At 47.3% G+C, this 23,077-nt stretch overlaps 1 protein-coding gene across 2 annotated transcripts in view; it reads right to left on the reverse strand.

The window, feature by feature from the left end:
• Positions 1–23,077, reverse strand: part of SHQ1 (SHQ1, H/ACA ribonucleoprotein assembly factor) — a 260,154-nt gene that overhangs the window by 201,336 nt on the left and 35,741 nt on the right. For both annotated transcript variants that reach the window (XM_085624233.1, XM_085624234.1), the window contains exons 3-5: positions 19,165–19,229; positions 14,428–14,550; positions 13,844–13,995 (exon numbers count right to left, since the gene is read on the reverse strand). In XM_085624233.1, the coding sequence (XP_085480359.1) occupies positions 13,844–13,995; positions 14,428–14,550; positions 19,165–19,229 (340 nt within the window). The remainder of the gene's footprint in view (positions 1–13,843; positions 13,996–14,427; positions 14,551–19,164; positions 19,230–23,077) is intronic.

Here is a 23,077-nt window from a genome sequence, read left to right on the forward strand (position 1 = left end):
TACCCATGGGGTCACTACGTCCCCTTTGTGAACACTTCCTGTCAGGAGTGGGCCTAACCCTGTCCCAGAGTTCCTAATTCCACCAAAATCAAGATGGTGGAATCCTTCTTTCATGGGGCACATCAGGCAGGCCACCATAGGATGTGACTGGACTGGTAATTCCTCAACACAAAAGTCCAGAGGTAAAAAGCTACAAAAACACAAAGCACATGGGCTCAAAGTGCCTAAATGCAACTAAACTACGGCCAAGCTAACAAAGTCCTCAAAAGGAGGACGTAATCCCATCACCCACCGAGGTGGCAAGCTTCATCATATGGGATCTCCTCTCAACCGAACCTGGTTTGGCTGAGGAGCTACTACTCCCAATGTGCAGCTACGGGAGGAGCTCGCGGATGTTTTATTCTACGCTGATGGAACGTGATCTCCTAAAGATCGCCACAGCCTCAATGATTCTATACCTTGGTCGTCTCTGTAGAAAGATAGTTGCCACATGGCCTTTGGCTGTTTATATGTGTAGATTGGATCAATAGCCAGGAGCTGTCCATTGTTCTACATCTTCATTTTTGGACACCTCACTGCATTTCATTTCCAGCTTGATGCACATTTGCTCACATCCCTGGTGGGGTTGCATTATGCCTTCATTAGGTTAGACAGTGCCTTGTTAATAACCTGTTTGGCGTGGGTGCACGACATTTACTTTGTGACTTGTGTTTTGAGTCACTTCCGGGCTCTTTACGCCGCGCTTTCTAGCTATTGAACTACATTACCCAGACTGCTAGGTTACGTCGTCACGTCATGATCCGTGTACTTGGGATCGACACGTGACGGCGCGTACTGACGCGCCTAGGCAGAGCTTTTGGTTTTTAAACTCGGAAGCGGCAGTCGTCCGGGGCCGCCACTAGCATTCAGGAAGGAGGCCCGGGGCAGCGCCGGAAAGGTAGGAGACCCTGCATGGGTGTTTACTTTGATTTTTGATGCCGAGGGCATCTTTCGTAGTCTTCACACGCATTAGTGATGTGACCCTCACAAGGTGACTTGATTCGATAGGGTAATCCGCCTGCACCGCCTTTAGGGTTATTGTTTCCCCTTGGGGGTGATGGTCCATTTGCTACCTTGGTGCGTGAGTATGATGTACACGAGGGCTGGGACACCTGATCCTCCGCTGTATTAATATCCGCACTTGAATTGCTGCATCATTGACATCACGGAGTAGCGGCTTGCCCCGCGCTCTGGTGGCCTTCGCCTTTCACTACGAACAAGAGAGTGACTTGGTTCAGTAATAGACCATTTTCTGTTAAACACACTCTGAATTTTCTTGGGTTGATTACTTCTACTCTCCCTCTCTCTAGTAGATTGTTAGACACGATCTGCTTTCCTTGGAATAAGAGGGTGGCCTAGATTCACAGTATGCAATCCTCCTTCAAAAACACTATGAACCTCTCCGAGATGATCATCAGTATTCCTGCTTTGAGTGGTTCAATAGAAACGATTTGCTCTATTTAGAGATAGATCAATGGGATGAGTATATGTTAATTACATGGCCTGGGCATTGCGCTCCTTTGAGAGTTGCTCCTGGGCGTGTGTATGAGAGGTCCTGTTGTGAAGAGATGACCATACCATCCACTTGATCTCGCTTCAGCATTTACAAAAATAACTGGCCTTTTGGCTTGGTACATGTTTGTTGGTTTTTTGCTCACTACACTATACGCTGTTTTTATTTTCCTTTGTTCACAGAGCGTTGTCTCACGCCCTGAGTTGTTACCAGGAGCGGTAGGCGAAGTCCCGATTTAATTACAGGTAAGACTGGTACATTACAGTTCGTCTGTTTCAGTTCATGTGGGCCTGTGCCTCGTTTGCATTACACTGCCTAGCCATTAATTGATTGATTTATCTGTTTTTTGTTTTATTTACACAGGTATTCACCATTGTGACTGGCAGGATACTTTAAATTATTGCATTTGATCCTGCGGTACAAGGTTGGTGTATCGGCCTGTTTTCACCTAAACACTAGTATAAGTTGTTGATTTTTGCACTTCGCTGTAGGTGCAGTAGTTTTTGTTATAATGGTCCTGATGAAAGCCTAGATAATTTTTGATCGTTATAGGCTGAAACATGTAGACCGTCTTTTTGGATTTAGTTAGTGCGTTCGGTTATTAGGCCAGTCCGCGCGACTATCTTGCTTTTAACGTTGGCACAGGGATATTCCTTATTAAAGTTCCTTGTGTTCCTGTAGCCAATTTTAAATCACTTTCTTTACACTGCACTGCTTATATTCACCATATTCAGGTTAGCTTCATCGATCTTTAGGAGATCACGTTCCATCAGCGTAGAATAAAACATCCGCGAGCTCCTCCCGTAGCTGCACATTGGGAGTAGTAGCTCCTCAGCCAAACCAGGTTCGGTTGAGAGGAGATCCCACATGATGAAGCATGCCACCACGGTGGGTGATGGGATTACGTCCTCCTTTTGAGGACTTTGTTAGCTTGGCCGTAGTTTAGTTGCATTTAGGCACTTTGAGCCCATGTGCTTTGTGTTTTTGTAGCTTTTTACCTCTGGACTTTCGTGTTTTGACATTGTCAGTAGGGGTCTTGTCCAGGTTGGTTGTGTGATCCCTCAGACCCTTTCTTAAACTGTTGTGTTGATGAACTGGTAATTCACCATGTCTCCTAGCAAATCTCATTTCTCGCCTGCCCTGATGCTAAATGGGCCTCACGGCAGGTGGTACAACAAACAAATGATGGACGGAATGCTGGCAATGCAGACATTCTCCCCCAGTCAAGAGATCTGGGTTAAATCCATCGTTCTTTTGCCCACTACGCCACCCCAGTTTAGACATGGCCATATGCAAATCAGTCTTGACCCTGTGCCTCATGGGAACAGTCCAGCCCGAACTGCCAAGCCATGTCTTCCCTGGACCGGAATCCAGCATCCTAGGACCGGTTTCTGGCTATCAGCCGTCATCAGCCAGGATAGCTTGACTCCAGTGGCGTAGTGAGCACGGGTCCCACGTCTGGGAATACCCATCCCACTTAGGGCGAAAAGCGTTACAACAAACAAATGATGGACGGAATGCTGACAATGCAGACATTCTCCCCCAGTCAAGAGATCTGGGTTAAATCCATCGTTCTTTTGCCCACTACGCCACCCCAGTTTAGACATGGCCATATGCAAATCAGTCTTGACCCTGTGCCTCATGGGAACAGTCCAACCCGAACTGCCAAGCCATGTCTTCCCTGGACCGGAATCAAGCATCCTAGGACCGGTTTCTGGCTATCAGCCAGGATAGCTTGACTCCAGTGGCGTAGTGAGCACGGGTCCCACGTCTGGGAATACCCATCCCACTTAGGGCGAAAAGAGTTACAACAAACAAATGATGGACGGAATGCTGACAATGCAGACATTCTCCCCCAGTCAAGAGATCTGGGTTAAATCCATCGTTCTTTTGCCCACTACGTCACGACAGTTTATACATGGCCATATGCAAATCAGTCTTGACCCTGTGCCTCATGGGAACAGTCCAGCCCTGAGGCACAGGGTCAAGACTGATTTGCATATTGCCATGTCTGAACTGGGGTGACGTAGTGGGCAAAAGAACGATGGATTTAACCCAGATCTCTTGACTGGGGGAGAATGTCTGCATTGTCAGCATTCCGTCCATCATTTGTGTAACGCTTTTCGCCCTAAGTGGGATGGGTATTCCCAGACGTGGGACCCGTGCTCACTATGCCACTGGAGTCAAGCTATCCTGGCTGATGACGGCTGATAGCCAGAAACCGGTCCTAGGATGCTTGATTCCGGTCCAGGGAAGACATGGCAGTTCGGGCTGGACTGTTCCCATGAGGCACAGGGTCAAGACTGATTTGCATATCGCCATGTCTGAACTGGGGTGACGTAGTGGGCAAAAGAACGATGCATTTAACCCAGATCTCTTGACTGGGGGAGAATGTCCGCATTGTCAGCATTCCGTCCATCATTTGTTTGTTGTAACGCTTCACGGCAGGTGGTGGCATCTCCCAGGTCTGAGGGAAGGGGAAGCTGGGGTTCTCATATCAAAGGCGGCAGTGGCTTTGAAGTCCCAGGTCTTGGTATGCAGATTCACTTGCCATCCTGCTGGAGGAGGTTTGAACACATTTCTCTGAAGCAGGCATAGTTTCTGGCCTCAGAGAGGGCGGGCACTCACCTGCAGGGGGTCAGAAACAAGTCTGTGGTGGCAGGCTGGGCGATGCCAGCCAGCACACTAAGAGTGGGTAGGTTTTCAGGGTGCACCTCTAAGGTTCCCTCTGGGTGCTTATATTAATAAAGCCCCTACTGGCATCAGTATGGATTTATTAAGACAAGGTGTTTGATAGCAAATCCCATTATTTTCAATGAAGTCATCATGTAGCTGGGGAACTCGTAATGACCATTGCCCAGTACAAATACTTACAATGGCTTCCCTGTTCACTTGTACTATCTAGCAATTGAGCTACACAGCACAGGCCCACATCTGCTCATGTAGATATGTCCTCACATGGAATATAATGCACCCTGCCTTAGGGCTATAAGGCCTGCTGTAGGGATGTACTTACATATATTGCATGCAGTGTCTGTGGGTATGGCACCCAGGGTGTGTACCATGTCGTGTTTTCACATTTGTCTGCACTATTTCACGCAGCCTGCAGTGGCAGCCTGCATGGGTTTGGTGGTGGGTCCCTTAGGGTGGAACGATACATGCTGCAGCTCTTAGGGACCCTCTTTAGTACCCATGCCCTAGGTACCAGGGGTACCATTCACTAGGGAATTACAGGGGTGCTAAAGGTCCTACCAATTGGGGGAAAATTGAACAGTTAATGTGTTTTAGGGAAAAGCACTGGCACTGGGGACCTGGCGAGCAGGAACCCAATGTACGTCAGTCACAATTGCATCAAATACCAGGCAAAAAGTGGTTGTGACCATGTCGAAAAGGGGGCCTTTCCTACAGTAAGGCAGAGCAGCTGACAGCAATTTGTTGCCGGCCTTCCAAAAAATGTAAAATAAATAGGACCCCGGGGTGGAGCAACACAGAATCTGCTGCAGAAGGAACTGGAAGCCAGGCGAGGGAGAAGCGAGATGAGGAGGCACTTGATGCCTGGCCGGGAAATGGGCAAAAAAAAAAAACATAAATGGTGGTGTGGGGAAACAATGGACGAGCTTGATGGGAAGGGTGAGGAAGCAATATGGGGCGTGTTCAGGCCAGGGAAGCAGCACACAAGGGAGAGAGATAAACACATGCACTCTCAAGGAGAGCTGAAAGAATAAGACAAGGAAAATGCTACTTACAGTGCAGCATCTCTTTGTAGCACGTAGGGCTGTATATTCACATGCTTAGCATACTCCTGACATCTAGTGTTGGGCTCAGACACTTGCAAGTTGTTTTATTCAAAGACATCCCTTGAGGTGTGATGCAGCACCTCCTCTTGGTGTACATATGGGCACCGACTCAATGTTAGGATTGTTTTCACAAAGTCGGTGAGAGCATGTATGGAGTGTCAACTGGTGTATGGTGCATCAAGTTCAAACGTGCAGTGAAGTACAGTAACTAAGATTTTCCAAAGAATCAGGCTTTCGGGAAGGAGGGTGGGCTCATGTGAATCTACAGCACTACACACTATGAACAGGGGCCTACAGGGTAAGTAGCACTGTCCATTCATTGCTTGCGACTATAGAGACGCATGCTAATACAGTGCACTCTGGATGACGCTTGTGTCTGAAACAAGGTTCTTAACACCATCTGGTCCACCATGCACTCCTGGCTGGCTAGATTGTCCGCACAATAGTGCCTGGTAAGGGAGTGAGGTGTTGGCCAAGTGGCTTCCTTACAAATATCCGCACAGGGATGTGTCCTAGGAACGGCATGGTCGCTCCCTTCTTGTGGGTGAAGTGCGCCCTCGGAGAGCCGGTAGAACCCTCTTTGCTTTAAGGTAGCAGGTTTGAATGCATTGGACTGTTCACCTAGCTATGCCTGCCTTGGAGATGGGATGCCCCGATCACAGGGATTGCAAAGCAAAACAACAGCCGATTCAACTTTCAGAATGGCTTGAACATAAGAGCTGCTTCGAAATCTAATGTGTGTATTGCTCTTTCCACAGCGGATTCTGGTTGTGGGAAAAAGCTGGTTCCACGGTTTGGTTAAGATGGGTGGGCGACAACGCCTTACAGAGGGACTTAGAATTGGTTGTCAAGACAATCCTGTCCCGGTGAACTTGAATGAAAGGCTACTGTAGGATGAGCGCCTGTAGGTCGCTAATGCGTCTAAGTGAGGAACGGCGACCAGGACAGAACCTGAAGGGGGACAAATGTAGATGTTCAAAGGGCGATGCCATAAACCTTATGAGGACAATACTGAGAGTTCATGTGGGAGTAGGAGGTACTCTTAAGGGCATAGTCCTCTTGAGACACACCAGAATTCAAAATAGGGACAAATATTCCCAAGTATGCATGTAGGCTGCTCTGCACCTAAATGTAAACAGGTGGAGGTGTAGACAATGACTGCTTACTGCAAAAGGCAAGAGAATAGAAACATTTTTCAAAAAGATCATTTGTAGGTTTTTACAGTGTAGATAATCCTGTGTAGGATATGCAGATTGAATTTCCATTGATGTTCCTGTGAAGGTCTTTGCAGTGATTGGCTGGATTTAAATCTCAAGCCTCATAAAGGAGTGGGACCAAGCAAAGGAAAAGAAGAAGCATAAAGCATCTGGTCAGCGCACTGCTGGTCTGCGCCCGATCTACGCCTACTACCCTGGCTCCTTACGGACTCTTCCAAGTGTTTTAGAAGGTGTAAAGAAGACCCTCTAGGAACGAACCATCTGTTTGTTGTTCCATCAACACACAGCTAGAAATGAATCCCTTTTTCAAAGATAGGCTGGTTCATGAACTACAAGAAAGAATGCTGGATGCTAGCAGAGAACCAGTTTGTCCCTATTGAAATATTTATAAACAGAGTAACCGAACATCCCAAGAGGAACTGAGTAACTAAGGAACATAAAGAACAGTGTTCTACATGGGGTGCTCATTTACTGAAATATTTACAAATCAGGCATAACTCTGAGTCTCATCTGAAATATCTTTTTTTATTGGATAAGAGAATAGACAGGGATTAAATCTTCTCTCAAAAATACCAATTTATTTGACGCTAGTCTTCTTGTCTCAGACACTTAATTGGTCTGGACAAGCGCGTGGTGGTGTTCAGAAATTTGGAAACCTACAATGCTGTTGGAGTCAATTACAACATCTAAAAGTTGTTAAAGGGAGAGTGGTTATGAATATGTGTGATGTAGACAATACAAGTATGTATAGGTACGGCACACTTTAAAGCAAAATAATAATAATTCAGATAAAAACTATCCAAAATGTAGAATCTGTCGGATTACAATAGCTGATGTTTCGGCCTCAAAGAACTAGAATGAGACAAGGTAGTCTTCAGGACATGGAACAGGAGCTACTTGAAATTCACACCATTCCATTTTGCGAGCCAAAAAAAAAATAATCAAGCTGAACTGTCAGATTGCAAATAGTTTAAGAGTATGTATCAAAAATTATCGAGACGGTACAACAGGAAACAAATACTTCAAAACTGCTACTGCATAGGTACCAAAAGAGAAAGTGGAACAGCAATATGTTTTAGTACATAACATGCCACTGAGATTACCAAACACAAACTCCACGCAGTGGTGTGCTTCATGTCAGGGGGAAAACCGGAACACATGTAAGTGACGTTTGTAGCATCAATGTATCAGAACGCTATAAAGATGCACACATTACTTAGTTTTAAGGTTTTATTCTTTGTTCAGGAAGTCTTCTCAAACGTTCTGCAATAATTTATCAATCTCATCTTAAGAGCACTGTATAGGGGCAGACTATTTACAAGAATGCTCTGGCAATGGTTCAAATGTAACTTTATGTTCACTGTGTTTTTACACTCAATTCAAATAGGGGAATTAGGCGCCAAAAACGCTTCCCGAAGATCTTTTGGTTTTTGATGAGTGGCATGCAACAGAGTAGAACAAAGGTAAAGAAGCATGCAACGGAGTAGAGCAACGGCAAAGAAGCATGCAACGGAGTAGAGCAATGGCGTAGAGCAACGGCAAAGAAGCATGCAACGGAGTAGAGCAAAGGCAAAGAAGCATGCAACGGAGTAGAGCAACGGCAAAGAAGCATGCAACGGAGCAGAGCAACGGCGTAGAGCAACGGCCAAGAAGCATGCAACGGAGTAGAGCAAAGGCAAAGAAGCATGCAACGGAGTAGAGCAACGGCAAAGAAGCATGCAACGGAGCAGAGCAAAGGCCAAGAAGCATGCAACGGAGTAGAACAAAGGCAAAGAAGCATGCAATGGAGTAGCGCAACGGTAAAGAAGCATGCAACGGAGTAGAGCAACGGCAAAGAAGCATGCAACGGAGTAGAGCAAAGGCAAAGAAGAATGCAACGGAGTAGAGCAACGGCCAAGAAGCATGCAACGGAGTAGAGCAAAGGCAAAGAAGCATGCAACGGAGCAGAGCAAAGGCAAAGAAGCATGCAACGGAGCAGAGCAAAGGCAAAGAAGCATGCAACGGAGTAGAACAAAGGCAAAGAAGCATGCAACGGAGTAGAACAAAGGCAAAGAAGCATGCAACGGAGTAGAGCAACGGCAAAGAAGCATGCAACGGAGTAGAACAAAGGCAAAGAAGCATGCAACGGAGTAGAGCAACGGCAAAGAAGCATGCAACGGAGTAGAACAAAGGCAAAGAAGCATGCAACGGAGCAGAGCAAAAGGCAAAGAAGCATGCAACGGAGTAGAACAAAGGCAAAGAAACATGCAACGGAGTAGAACAAAGGCAAAGAAGCATGCAACGGAGTAGAGCAACGGCAAAGAAGCATGCAACGGAGTAGAACAAAGGCAAAGAAGCATGCAACGGAGCAGAGCAAAAGGCAAAGAAGCATGCAACGGAGTAGAACAAAGGCAAAGAAGCATGCAACGGAGCAGAGCAAAAGGCAAAGAAGCATGCAACGGAGCAGAGCAAAGGCAAAGAAGCATGCAACGGAGTAGAGCCAAGGCAAAGAAGCATGCAACGGAGCAGAACAAAGGCAAAGAAACATGCAACGGAGCAGAGCAACGGCCAAGAAGCATGCAACGGAGCAGAACAAAGGCAAAGAAACATGCAACGGAGCAGAGCAACGGCCAAGAAGCATGCAACGGAGCAGAGCAACGGCAAAGAAGCATGCAACGGAGCAGAGCAACGGCAAAGAAGCATGCAACGGAGTAGAACAAAGGCAAAGAAGCATGCAACGGAGCAGAACAAAGGCAAAGAAGCATGCAACGGCGTAGAGCAACGGCAAAGAAGCATGCAACGGAGTAGAACAAAGGCAAAGAAGCATGCAACGGAGTAGAACAAAGGCAAAGAAGCATGCAACGGAGTAGAGCAACGGCAAAGAAGCATGCAACGGAGCAGAACAAAGGCAAAGAAGCATGCAACGGAGCAGAGCAACGGCAAAGAAGCATGCAACGGCATAGAACAAAGGCAAAGAAGCATGCAACGGAGTAGAGCAACGGCAAAGAAGCATGCAACGGAGTAGAGCAAAGGCAAAGAAGCATGCAACGGAGCAGAGCAAAGGCAAAGAAGCATGCAACGGAGCAGAGCAAAGGCAAAGAAGCATGCAACGGAGTAGAACAAAGGCAAAGAAGCATGCAACGGAGCAGAGCAACGGCAAAGAAGCATGCAACGGAGTAGAACAAAGGCAAAGAAGCATGCAACGGAGCAGAGCATAGGCAAAGAAGCATGCAACGGAGTAGAGCAACGGCAAAGAAGCATGCAACGGAGCAGAGCAACGGCAAAGAAGCATGCAACGGAGCAGAGCAAAGGCAAAGAAACATGCAACGGAGCAGAACAAAGGCAAAGAAGCATGCAACGGAGTAGAGCAACGGCAAAGAAGCATGCAACGGAGTAGAGCAAAGGCAAAGAAGCATGCAACGGAGCAGAACAAAGGCAAAGAAGCATGCAACGGAGCAGAGCAAAGGCAAAGAAACATGCAACGGAGCAGAACAAAGGCAAAGAAGCATGCAACGGAGCAGAGCAACGGCAAAGAAGCATGCAACGGAGTAGAGCAAAGGCAAAGAAGCATGCAACGGAGCAGAGCAAAGGCAAAGAAGCATGCAACGGAGGAGAGCAACGGCAAAGAAGCATGCAACGCAGCAGAGCAACGGCAAAGAAGCATGCAACGGAGCAGAGCAACGGCAAAGAAGCATGCAACGGAGCAGAACAAAGGCAAAGAAGCATGCAACGGAGCAGAGCAAAGGCAAAGAAGCATGCAACGGAGCAGAGCAAAGGCAAAGAAGCATGCAACGGAGTAGAACAAAGGCAAAGAAGCATGCAACGGAGTAGAACAAAGGCAAAGAAGCATGCAACGGAGTAGAGCAACGGCAAAGAAGCATGCAACGGAGTAGAACAAAGGCAAAGAAGCATGCAACGGAGTAGAGCAACGGCAAAGAAGCATGCAACGGAGTAGAACAAAGGCAAAGAAGCATGCAACGGAGCAGAGCAAAAGGCAAAGAAGCATGCAACGGAGTAGAACAAAGGCAAAGAAACATGCAACGGAGTAGAACAAAGGCAAAGAAGCATGCAACGGAGTAGAGCAACGGCAAAGAAGCATGCAACGGAGTAGAACAAAGGCAAAGAAGCATGCAACGGAGCAGAGCAAAAGGCAAAGAAGCATGCAACGGAGTAGAACAAAGGCAAAGAAGCATGCAACGGAGCAGAGCAAAAGGCAAAGAAGCATGCAACGGAGCAGAGCAAAGGCAAAGAAGCTTGCAACGGAGTAGAGCAACGGCAAAGAAGCATGCAACGGAGTAGAGCCAAGGCAAAGAAGCATGCAACGGAGCAGAACAAAGGCAAAGAAACATGCAACGGAGCAGAGCAACGGCCAAGAAGCATGCAACGGAGCAGAACAAAGGCAAAGAAACATGCAACGGAGCAGAGCAACGGCCAAGAAGCATGCAACGGAGCAGAGCAACGGCAAAGAAGCATGCAACGGAGCAGAGCAACGGCAAAGAAGCATGCAACGGAGTAGAACAAAGGCAAAGAAGCATGCAACGGAGTAGAGCAACGGCAAAGAAGCATGCAACGGAGCAGAACAAAGGCAAAGAAGCATGCAACGGCGTAGAGCAACGGCAAAGAAGCATGCAACGGAGTAGAACAAAGGCAAAGAAGCATGCAACGGAGTAGAACAAAGGCAAAGAAGCATGCAACGGAGTAGAGCAACGGCAAAGAAGCATGCAACGGAGCAGAACAAAGGCAAAGAAGCATGCAACGGAGCAGAGCAACGGCAAAGAAGCATGCAACGGCATAGAACAAAGGCAAAGAAGCATGCAACGGAGTAGAGCAACGGCAAAGAAGCATGCAACGGAGTAGAGCAAAGGCAAAGAAGCATGCAACGGAGCAGAGCAAAGGCAAAGAAGCATGCAACGGAGCAGAGCAAAGGCAAAGAAGCATGCAACGGAGTAGAACAAAGGCAAAGAAGCATGCAACGGAGCAGAGCAACGGCAAAGAAGCATGCAACGGAGTAGAACAAAGGCAAAGAAGCATGCAACGGAGCAGAGCAACGGCAAAGAAGCATGCAACGGAGTAGAGCAACGGCAATGAAGCATGCAACGGAGCAGAGCAACGGCAAAGAAGCATGCAACGGAGCAGAGCAAAGGCAAAGAAACATGCAACGGAGCAGAACAAAGGCAAAGAAGCATGCAACGGAGTAGAGCAACGGCAAAGAAGCATGCAACGGAGTAGAGCAAAGGCAAAGAAGCATGCAACGGAGCAGAACAAAGGCAAAGAAGCATGCAACGGAGCAGAGCAAAGGCAAAGAAACATGCAACGGAGCAGAACAAAGGCAAAGAAGCATGCAACGGAGCAGAGCAACGGCAAAGAAGCATGCAACGGAGCAGAGCAAAGGCAAAGAAGCATGCAACGGAGCAGAGCAAAGGCAAAGAAGCATGCAACGGAGCAGAGCAAAGGCAAAGAAGCATGCAACGGAGTAGAACAAAGGCAAAGAAGCATGCAACGGAGTAGAGCAACGGCAAAGAAGCATGCAACGGAGCAGAGCAACGGCAAAGAAGCATGCAACGGAGCAGAGCAAAGGCAAAGATGCATGCAACGGAGCAGAGCAAAGGCAAAGAAGCATGCAACGGAGTAGAGCAACGGCCAAGAGCAAAGGCAAAGAAGCATGCAACGGAGTAGAGCAACGGCCAAGAAGCATGCAACGGAGTAGAACAAAGGCCAAGAAGCATGCAACGGAGTAGAACAAAGGCCAAGAAGCATGCAACGGAGCAGAGCAAAGGCCAAGAAGCATGCAACGGAGCAGAACAAAGGCAAAGAAGCATGCAACGGCGTAGAGCAACGGCAAAGAAGCATGCAACGGAGCAGAACAAAGGCAAAGAAGCATGCAATGGAGCAGAGCAAAAGGCAAAGAAGCATGCAACGGAGCAGAGCAAAGGCAAAGAAGCATGCAACGGAGTAGAGCAACGGCAAAGAAGCATGCAACGGAGCAGAACAAAGGAAAAGAAACATGCAACGGTGCAGAGCAACGGCCAAGAAGCATGCAACGGAGCAGAGCAACGGCAAATAAGCATGCAACGGAGTAGAGCAACGGCAAAGAACCATGCAACGGAGTAGAGCAACGGCAAAGAAGCATGCAACGGAGTAGAGCAAAGGCAAAGAAGCATGCAACGGAGTAGAGCAACGGCAAAGAAGCATGCAACGGAGCAGAGCAACGGCAAAGAAGCATGCAACGGAGCAGAGCAACGGCAAAGAAGCATGCAACGGAGCAGAGCAACGGCAAAGAAGCATGCAACGGAGCAGAGCAACGGCAAAGAAGCATGCAACGGAGCAGAGCAACGGCAAAGAAGCATGCAACGGAGCAGAGCAAAGGCAAAGAAACATGCAACGGAGCAGAGCAACGGCAAAGAAGCATGCAACGGAGCAGAGCAACGGCAAAGAAGCATGCAACGGAGTAGAGCAAAGGCAAAGAACCATGCAACGGAGCAGAACAAAGGCAAAGAACCATGCAACGGAGCAGAACAAAGGCAAAGAACCATGCAACGGAGTAGGCAAAGAACCATGCAACGGAGTAGAACAAAGGCAAAGAAGCAGCAAAGCATTTGGGAGGGGTGCAACATAGCCACCGCTGGAGACGAGCGACCCTGTCCTCTGCATGGGCTACGTATAGACATATCCACAGCTCGCCACTTATGGAATGTCACTAGTGGACTGCAACAGGAGCTGCGGAGAGCTGTTAAAGGGCAAACACGAAGGAAGGCCTCTAGGTGCTGCACAACCCAAGGCCCTATGCTTCGGTATCACTATCTTTGCAATTCGGAGATTTCTTAGGCACGTGCCCAGAAGCAGTGCTCCCCCTACACCTTTCCAAATGAACAATGAAAAACATTTGTATTTGTGTATTTTAAGCCTGGCGGCTTTTGCGCTCCAAATTCCTCCACCAAAGACACCACCCATCTTGCCATTCCCATCCTTACGCCCATGTTCCAATACATTCTGTTATATCAGAGGATCGCCAGTAAACCCGTGCAGATGCAGGTACAGACTGCACTAGATGAGGGGTATGAATCTGATCTATAAGACAAGGAGTTCCCAGCTCACCCTTACGAAGAAGCCCGCCCAATAGAGACTGAGAACGGATATATTTACTACATAGCTCCATATCTAGCGAGTAGTAGCCATCACTAGCTGGTGGCATCCATTATGCTGCTGGCATCCACTACTAGCTGCCGTCATGGCAATGACAGGTAGTACAAGTCACATTCATGGCACCTTAACGCTACGGACAACACAACAACAAGTACCTGAAGGCGGCTGAACACTCCAGAGCGCAGGTTCCCAAAACCATAGCTGCACTGTGAGGTAACGGCTGAGCAGTTTTCCTCATAAGGGGTCTGCTCAATCTGCCAATCAAAATCGTCGTCTTCCTCCTCCTCTTCAGGCTCGGCAGAGGCATCTACATGACATAGAACAAGAGGGACATTTGTTTATTCATTCACTCATCTGTGCATTATGAAATTGCATATTTTTGTAAGTGGATGTTAACGCAATGAACTAAATGTAACCTATATTTTGTATTATGAATATGCATTTTTTTGTAAAGGGTTTTTTAAAAACATGATGTGTACCAAAGGGGGTATCCCAAACAGTAGTGCCTGGTATCTGGAATACGTAAGAGGTTTCCAACCAGTTCTGTGCCTCTGGAAAGCTGTGCACCCTTCGGTGGTGTGTGACACCTTAGGATCATTCTATATGCGACGATTTTTGAGGGGCCCAGCCTGGTGCTAAAGGCCAGCCTTGGTCTAAGGATGCACTATGCACACACTGAAAACAAATAAGTAAATACATACATTTTGCTTATAGGCCATATAAAATGTATTTCACTTACCCAGCTCTTCCACCAAGGGCTTGGCAGAGCGGGATCCCTTCTGTGCCAGGAGGGTGGTGAGCATACCCAGCCCCTCAAAGTGCTGGCCTGGCGTCTCCTTTGGCAACTTCACAGTAAATGTCCCTGCAGAAGAGCAAGACTGGGTTGATTGCACAGAGCATCTAACAAGATGTGTAGTTAAAACACTGATTCTGCTAAATGCACCCTCTCCTGAGGCGCCCTCTCCTGGGCCATGCTCTCCTGGTGCACCCTCTCGCCCGGTGCGCCCTCGCCCGGTGCGCCCTCACCCGGTGCGGCCCCGTCTGGTGCACGCTCACCTAGTAAGCCCTCAACCAGTGGATCCTCGCCTGGTGCGCCCTCACCCGGTGCGGCCCGCCTGGTGCACGCTCACCTAGTAAGCCCTCAACCAGTGCATCCTCGCCTGGTGCGCCCTCGCCCGGTGCGCCCTCGCCTGGTGCACGCTATCCTAGTACGCCCTCGCCCGATGAGCCCTCACCTGGTGCGCCCTCACCTGGTGCGCCCTCGCCCGGTGCGCCCTCGCCCGGTGCGCCCTATCCTAGTATGCCCTCGCCCTGTGCGCCCTCTCCTGGTCCATGCTCTCCTGGTGCACGCTCACGCCCGGTGCACCCTCGCCGGTGCGCCAACGCCTGGTGCACGCTCACCTAGTAAGCCCTCAACCAGTGCATCCTCGCCTGGTGCACGCTATCCTAGTACGCCCTCGCCCGGTGCGCCCTCTCCTGGTGCGTCTTCGCCTGGTGCACGCTCTTGTAGTACGGCCCGGCGTGGTGCGCCCCCCCCCCCCCCCCAGTATGTGCCTCCTGTCAGCAAAGGACACATTGCAGATCTACACTTCTTCTTTGCAGAAGTGCAACAGTTTATGCATCATTCAATGTTAATCCATGCCAGCCATCCTGGGCTCCATTATCTACATGATCTCTGTGTGACCGAATGCCCAGACTGGAGAAAACAATTTTGGTCCTGATGGTGCTCATATTTTTCAGCCATAATTCCTCCAATTCAGTCACGATACCCTTCCTTAAATACGTTTCTCTGCCATGAAAATGCATTTTCAATGATGTGGCCCTTGAGTTCATTACCTTCAAATATTTTAAGTCATCTAATGTTCCTGGTTTTACTCTATTCTGGCCACACAACTAATGTTTAATTAAATTAATCTTGACACCAAAATAATTAAGTATTGCCAACTCTCACGGCCTTGGTGAAGCAGAGGGTCAGGCACACAAAATCTAAATAGGAAATTTACCTTTCTGATTAAAACTAACGGGGATTCACTTGCTAAAGTTTAAATAAACAAGGATGCTAAAACACAAGGTTTGCGCGACCTCTCACAAACCAGGATACAATTTGTTCAAGAATGGATCAGTGTTTTACATAAAGTGTGAATGCGTGTTGAAACCCACACCAAAATATAGGGTAGAAGATTTGTATTTCTCAATGGTTTGTTGCTTTTTATGGCCAGCTCTGAACAAGTGGGATAACCTCTGAAAGCTGCCTCAGTTACAAACAAGCATAACTGAAGCAAAAAGATATATACTTACATTTAAACATTGCTAGTTCATTTTTATAATATAACATTTCTGTTTTTGGTGAACTATGCAAAGACTTTGACCTATATTGTAATATATTTATTATACATCGACTAAAAGGGCAGTGAGGAGCAATGACATCTGTGTCAGTCAAGTGCCCATCACCTGCAGTCGATACTTGGCATGTGAAGACAAGATCACACCATACACTGCACCTTCCCCGATGACGGGTCAACCTCAGAGTAGTAATCATCCAATCTTCTTCCTCAGAGTAGCAATTAGCCAGTCTTCCTCCTCAGAGTAGCAATCAGCCAATCTTCATCCTCGCAGTAGCAATCAGCCAATCTTCATCCTCGCAGTAGCAATCAGCCAATCTTCATCCTCGCAGTAGCAATCAGCCAATCGTCATCCTCAGAGTAGCAATCAGCCAGTCTTCCTACTCAGAATAGCAATTAGCCAGGCTTCCTCCTCAGAGTAGCAATCAGTCAATATTCATCCTCACAGTAGCAATCAGCCAATCGTCATCCTCAGAGTAGCAATCAGTCAATCTTCATCCTTGCAGTAGTAATCAGCCAATCTCCAACCTAAGAGTAGCAATCATCCAATCTTCATCCTGAGTAGCAATCAGCCAATATTCATCCTCACAGTAGCAATCAGTCAATGTTCATTCTCAGAGTAGCAATCAGCCAATCTTCATCCTCAGAGTAGCAATCAGTTAATCTTCAGCCTCAGAGTAGCAATCAGCCAATCTACATCCTCGCAGTAGCAATCAGCCAATCTTCATCCTCAGAGTAGCAATCAGCCAATCCTCTTTAGGTCCTGATTCTTCAAGTGTGGTTAAGTGAAGCACACCACCAATTGGACTCTGGCCCACATTACACCTACCAGGAGTAGAAAGGCAGAGGCAGTGCGTCTTAAGAAACCAGTCACAGGCATGTAAGAGGGCTCAAGTGTGTGGTCAGCCTCTCCTCAAGGCCTGTATCTCCTTTTATGAGGCACCCTAAGCTGAATGTTTACAAACACAAATTAAAGAGTGGCAGGCTGATCAACGAAGGCCTAGACCACACCGGGACAGAGAAAAACTTGAAAGGATCAAGGGTGTCCCTTGTGCCAACCAGGACTTGTGTTACAGAAGTGGCCCGGGGCACAACGGGTGTTTGAGCCAACTCTGTGCACCCCCTGGGCACTTCGGAATTACAGTAGGAGCCGCAGACGCTTGTGCGTCCCCTTCTGTAATACCAATAGAGCTGGCACACAAAGCGCCAGCACGATCATCGGAGGGCGTTTCCTCATTTACAAGGGGGCGTGGCCCAATGCAAATGAGGGAATCCCTTTGATTCTGCACCCGGGCCATACTACAGACGCAGAAGCAAAGAAGCTGTTGCGAGGCGCACTGTCAGTGCGCCCCCGGATGGCAGCCCTCTGAAGGGGGACTCCCCCACCCCATACATACCCTTGCAGGCGTGTGCAGTCACTCACTGGGGGGCTAGTGAGGGCGAGGTTTTTATGCTTTCAAAGTATTCTACGAGTTGGAGCTTTCATGCTCCAGCTTGGTAGTGCAGGGACCTCTTGTCGTTGGTTCTACAGCTGCATTTTGTGGCCCGTGTAGATTAAAAGAAAGACTAACTTAGGTTTGTGCTGGATTCATTGACAATAATTGTTGCTCAACATTCCGCAATAAGTGGTTTGATCTTTTATTGGCAATTGCTTTTGAGCAAATAACCATCAATTGGAAGTATTCTTCAAATATATCCTTCTAAGCATGGGGGTACGCAGTCGATCATCATAGCTTGGATTGAGCCTTTGTGGGCTCCTCAAATCCCCCAGTTCATAGAGGTGCATTGTGGCTCCCAATAACAATTTTGTAGAATGTCTTAAAAGCTGTTACATGTTTCTTCTCTCACATCGGAAAGTTTTAAACCACCTTGAACACATGCTGGCTCTTTCCTCACGCACTCCTGCACTAGTTGCTTTGTCATTCACTCACTTATATAACTGTTTTCTTTATTACTGGTATTTCATGTTACTAGTTTGTTGCTAATACTATTCCTACATGGTCTTCTCTATTCCGTTCCCTTCCCCTTCTATTTTCTTTTTTAAATTATTTTATTTCTCACGCTACACATCTATCCCTATATAAAAGTAAAAATAAGCTTTGATGTGTTATTTCTGTCACATAGCTTTACCTATGATGTATTTCTCTATACCCAAGTAGTTCATTACTCTAGCTGCAGTTATAAGACTTACGATGATTCTTGTAATTCTCCGATTTGTTTCAATGGTTAAATAAAGCTTTTAAACAAAAAACACAAAAACACAAAAAAGGCTACCATTAGGTTCAGATTCAAGGTGGCTTGAGATGATCTTGAGATAATGGCGACCATTAGAGTGGAATTCTGGGATTAGTTAGGTTAGTTTTAGGGTCAGCATTAAGGGAGACGGGTGGTTTTAGGATGAGGATTGTGTGTTGGAAGGCGAGGGCTGGGACTTGGCATAATGTTAGTGCCAGACTTAAAGTTAGCCATAGGCTTAGGTGCAATCGTTCGGCTTTGGTTTACTAAATGCTCCTTCCAGGTGCCACGGGACCAGCGAGTCTGTTTGACCGGTCCATGGTTCCAAGCAGCAGAAACTCTTTTACATGCCTTTGAGAGCTCCTTTACTCTTTTGGCTACAACCCACTGGAATTGAATTCCCCTCAAACTGGGCCTCACTTCTAATATTATACATTGCAGAAAATATTGAAACTTGGTTCTTTAATCTCTAGAGGTTATTAGGTTATTCTGCTGGTGCATGGTCTTCTTGTGTGTGTTTTTATTTTGTAAGCGCCGTTGTCTAGCGCCTGGATAGCCCATTGAGGATGAACGTGCGCTCTATAAATATTGGAAATAAGTAATACATTTATAAAAAAAAAATGTTTTTTTTTTTATTCATTTCTGGATGGCACTTCTGTGCTTTTTAGCTATAACCAGTGTAATCATATTTGTTATCTATCTAAATTCTTGTATTTTGTGCTTGCCACAATTTAGGTATGATGACTAGAACTGTGCCAGTAACACGGTCTCCAGCCTCTGGGGAAAGGTCATGTTCACCATTTAAATAGTTTCAAAGAGACTTTTATTCTAAAGCTTGTAGAAGACAAGAAATTCAGCGAGAGCCACGGATTCCGATCAAAAGAAACTAAATCGGATACCTTCATCAACATTATAAGAGGCGTTCTCTCTTCCATCTTCAACAACCCGTCCAGGAAGATTCAACCTGTAAAGAGAAGACACAGTTGAGGGTTTAGGGTACACAGGAAGACACAAGGACATGAAGGACAAACGAGGCCTGCGAAGCCCTTTGCATCTACCAGTTTCCGTGACGTTTCTAGTATCTACGCAGACTAACTCCTGTGACAGCAGAATGACTCCACTGTGTCCAGCCATGCCCTTTGAGATGCATTACAAATACTCCTACAAGAAGAGGGTTTCATTAACTTACTGTGCATTTGGTGAGGAAGAACATCCCGATTTTACTCCTGAGCGAACCTACAAGTCCCACCTCTGACTATAGGGTACTGCTCTGGTTCCACCTTAGGAGCATAGGGGGGGACCCAGAACTTGGAATCGGACTAGAAGCTCCCTCAGCCTGGAATCTGATGGGTGTTGGAAGTGTCTGATGTACCCCAAAAACCATCCTACCAATTTGGCACGACTGGAAATATTATTGTATTGCACTTCAATTGGTAGAATATGTTATACTGGGCTCTACCTCCGCAGGGAGCCCCAACTTGACAGAATCTTCAATGCACAACAGCCTGGAGACACGTGCGTGGGGAGTCACCTGCCGCCAGCAAACTGGATAAATGTGCCTAAAGCATTGGGGAGGCCAACAGGATGGCTCAGTGAGTAAAACGGTCGCCATTAACATCTGCTATGACCTGCAGCTCACGTTATAATCTTCTGAGCTCTCCAAACTGAGTAACATTAAGTTGGGTATTAGTAAAAGTTTTTATTTACAGTGCTTAGAAACATCGTTAACTGTTATGAGGGGTGATATAAAAAACAACTTTAAATGATCTATATTCGTGGCTCTCCAAAAAGACGTGCAGCTCATCTTCTGGATTCAAACATTGAAATCTAATTCTTTAACGCTGAGATTCTCTTCACCTCACTTTCTCTCGAGTGGAAGCAAACAGTAACAGCCGCAGAAAACTTTGGGCGAACGTATAGGTCCAATGAGTCACTGCCCCTACCCCATGTGCATACAGGTCTCACAAAAACCCAAGGAGAAGTAGACATAAAAAGCAAACAAAATAACCTCTGGCCTGTCTGTCTACAATCACACCTCTCTAAGAATATGCCACCCACCTCCTCCGCCTTTAGATCGTAGAGCTATTGTAGGCCTCTCGTCTCTCCCCTCTATTGCCTCTTCTGTATTTATGTCTATCTTGGTTCCAATGCCTGTTTTTCGGTTGTCCCCAGTCTACCTCCAGGTATGTAACTGACTCGGAATCACCCACTCACCTGACTTTTGCTCAAGTACTGTAACGAAAGCCACCATAATATTGAGTTATTTCAAAAAACAGGAAGGCCTGTCTCAAAGCTGAGCACCCCTGCCTTGTGTCAATAAAGAATGCTAAACAAAAAGGAAACTAAATCACAGGAACTGAGGTCATTATCAAGAGCAGTCATTTTAGAAAATTCTCTAACATTCTAGAGGTAACAAAGGCCTGCCAGAAAGGAACATCTCAACATAAACGTGAGCAACAACAGAAGGCGGACCAGTGGGGGAAGAAGTATTCTGTCCCCGTCACAAGAAAGACCTGGGAAGGGAGAACCGACCCTGCGGACCCAGCTGGGAGAAGGGACCGTGACCTCCTGGAGACACCCACAAGGAAATTCATGGCATTAAGAATGGGTATAACTTGCAAACAATCACACACGCTATGGTGTAATGGAAGTTGAGATGTTTACACAGGTGAAATTACGAGAAAGGAGGCACTTAGAGATAATTGCCGGCTTTGAGGAAGGGAGCGGCTGACCAAACAGTCATTGGTAATAGGAGAAAAACAGACCGTGACACTCCAAGTTGAACTTTGATCCTAAGAAAGCAGGGTGCAATCGACATATAGAATCCAACCAAATGTGCTCCCCAAAATAGAAGCCCTATAAGATAAACAAAAGAAATCTGTACTGAAAGAAATGAGCAGAAGTCTCTGCACGTAGATAGTCGATACTAACACTCAGAGTAGACCGTCTATTTGAGCCACTAGACAGACAAGCAGAGAGATTAGACATTGCAGAAAGTAAAACATTTGACATAGAAGATGATGCAACAACCCCGCAAGACAGGATAATCAAGACGGATTAAGTACTTCAAACTATAAGGCTAATAATGAAGACTTGGAAGAGCACTCACAGTGCAATAACATGCAAATTACAGGAATCCAAGAACCAACCAACACTGGCAACAGAGGCTTTCACAGAAACACTACATGCACACTTCCTGCAAATCTAGGATCTCACCAGTGTTTACAGAAGAGACAGCTCTCTGGCCACAAACCAGTGCCTGGCCTCTCTCCTTTCCCACTTCGATAAAAACATGTCTCTTAAATGACCTAAATAGAGATGTAGCTCTGAACCTTGCATGTGAAAAGAAAGACTTCAACCATGCCGGCTCAAAAACATCAATATTCGCAGACACAGTATCCGTCCAGGCAGCATTAAAGGCATTCAAGATAAACTGGTGATGATGAAAATTCCTAACACAATGCTCTACACAGCGCAACTTAAGATCACATCTGGTGAAAAGTTGCAGCCATTCGCAGACCTTGGGGCACCACACACCCTCCTCAAGAAATAGAACAAAGAAAAAGAACATTCTTAAGGATTTAGTCACACCACATAGCCCTTGAACCATAACTTGACAAACATCGTCATGAATTTGATGGAGAATATATTTAGCAGAGTGAGCCATATCTACTCTGGTCAACATTATTTCTTCAACTCGGGGGTGGAGCCAAGATGGCCCAATGTGCGGATGTGCTCAATCGTAGTTCTGACAACCGGCATACCGTGAATACCCCCCCTACCACCCCTCCCAGGCCTCACGGGTTGCTCCCCGACGTTAGAGTGACATTATAAGGAGGCCCCCAGCCAGCGAACTTGATAATGGGGGCCGGGATCTTGCACTGGCGCAATTTAAGTCGCTGACGGAGTGAGGCCCGGGGAGGCCTACTGATTTGAGGGGCTAGGGCAGAGAAAGCAGAGAGACTGAGCTGAAGCCAGAGACACAACTCGGGTGACAGTCAAGCAACGGGACCGGATGGAGAGTGCGGCACCGCCTAGCAGGGTAGGCCATTGTCCGGGTGCGTCACTGTTGCTGTTGCCCGGAGTAGAGATCCCCCAGACTTGCTTTGAACCATGGGGGCCATGAGGATTGTGCTGGGGCCCGACTGGACAGTTTCAACATCCAGAGGGGGTAAGTACGTCATAACCCCCTCCACCCATAGCGGTACAATATGCTGGTATCAGCCTATTCTCAGTATCAACTGCGCACCTGGTCCTACAGAACTTTGCAGTGAGCACAGGAGGGCCCCACAGGCTGAATTTACACAGGGAATAGGGGCAATTCTTGACCCAGAAGATCGCAGCAGTAGCCAGGATATTGAACTGGAGACCCGGTGGAAAGATCTGGATTAGGTAACCGCCGCCCCCCAACTCCACTCCTCCCCCCAATTCTGCTATGAATTAGCTTTTTGCGATCCAGGAAGAAGGGGGGGGGGGGGTCTTATTATTTTTTCCCTTACCTGGTGTAGGAGAGAGTCGGGATCACTCTAGCTGTGCATGGGAGAACCTATGGGGAGGTCATCCGACTGACCCAGTGCGGATTGCGGAGTATAACCTGAAAGAGGGGCAGAGCTCCCTGCTGCCTGAGGGGTCCAGGCCGAGCTTGGTTCTGTATATTGAGCTCTCGGCAACCGCTACAGGATACTTTTTTTGCCTGTATGTCGCCAAAACTTATGGGGCACCTCAAAGACCATTAACACTACAGAGGATAGTCTCGCTAGGATGGCGCAAACTGGGGTTGCAAGTGACACGGGTGCGGAAGGAGAAACTGCT

The sequence above is a fragment of the Triturus cristatus genome, chromosome 9, assembly GCF_964204655.1.
Source record: "Triturus cristatus chromosome 9, aTriCri1.1, whole genome shotgun sequence".
Lineage (NCBI taxonomy): Eukaryota > Metazoa > Chordata > Amphibia > Caudata > Salamandridae > Triturus > Triturus cristatus.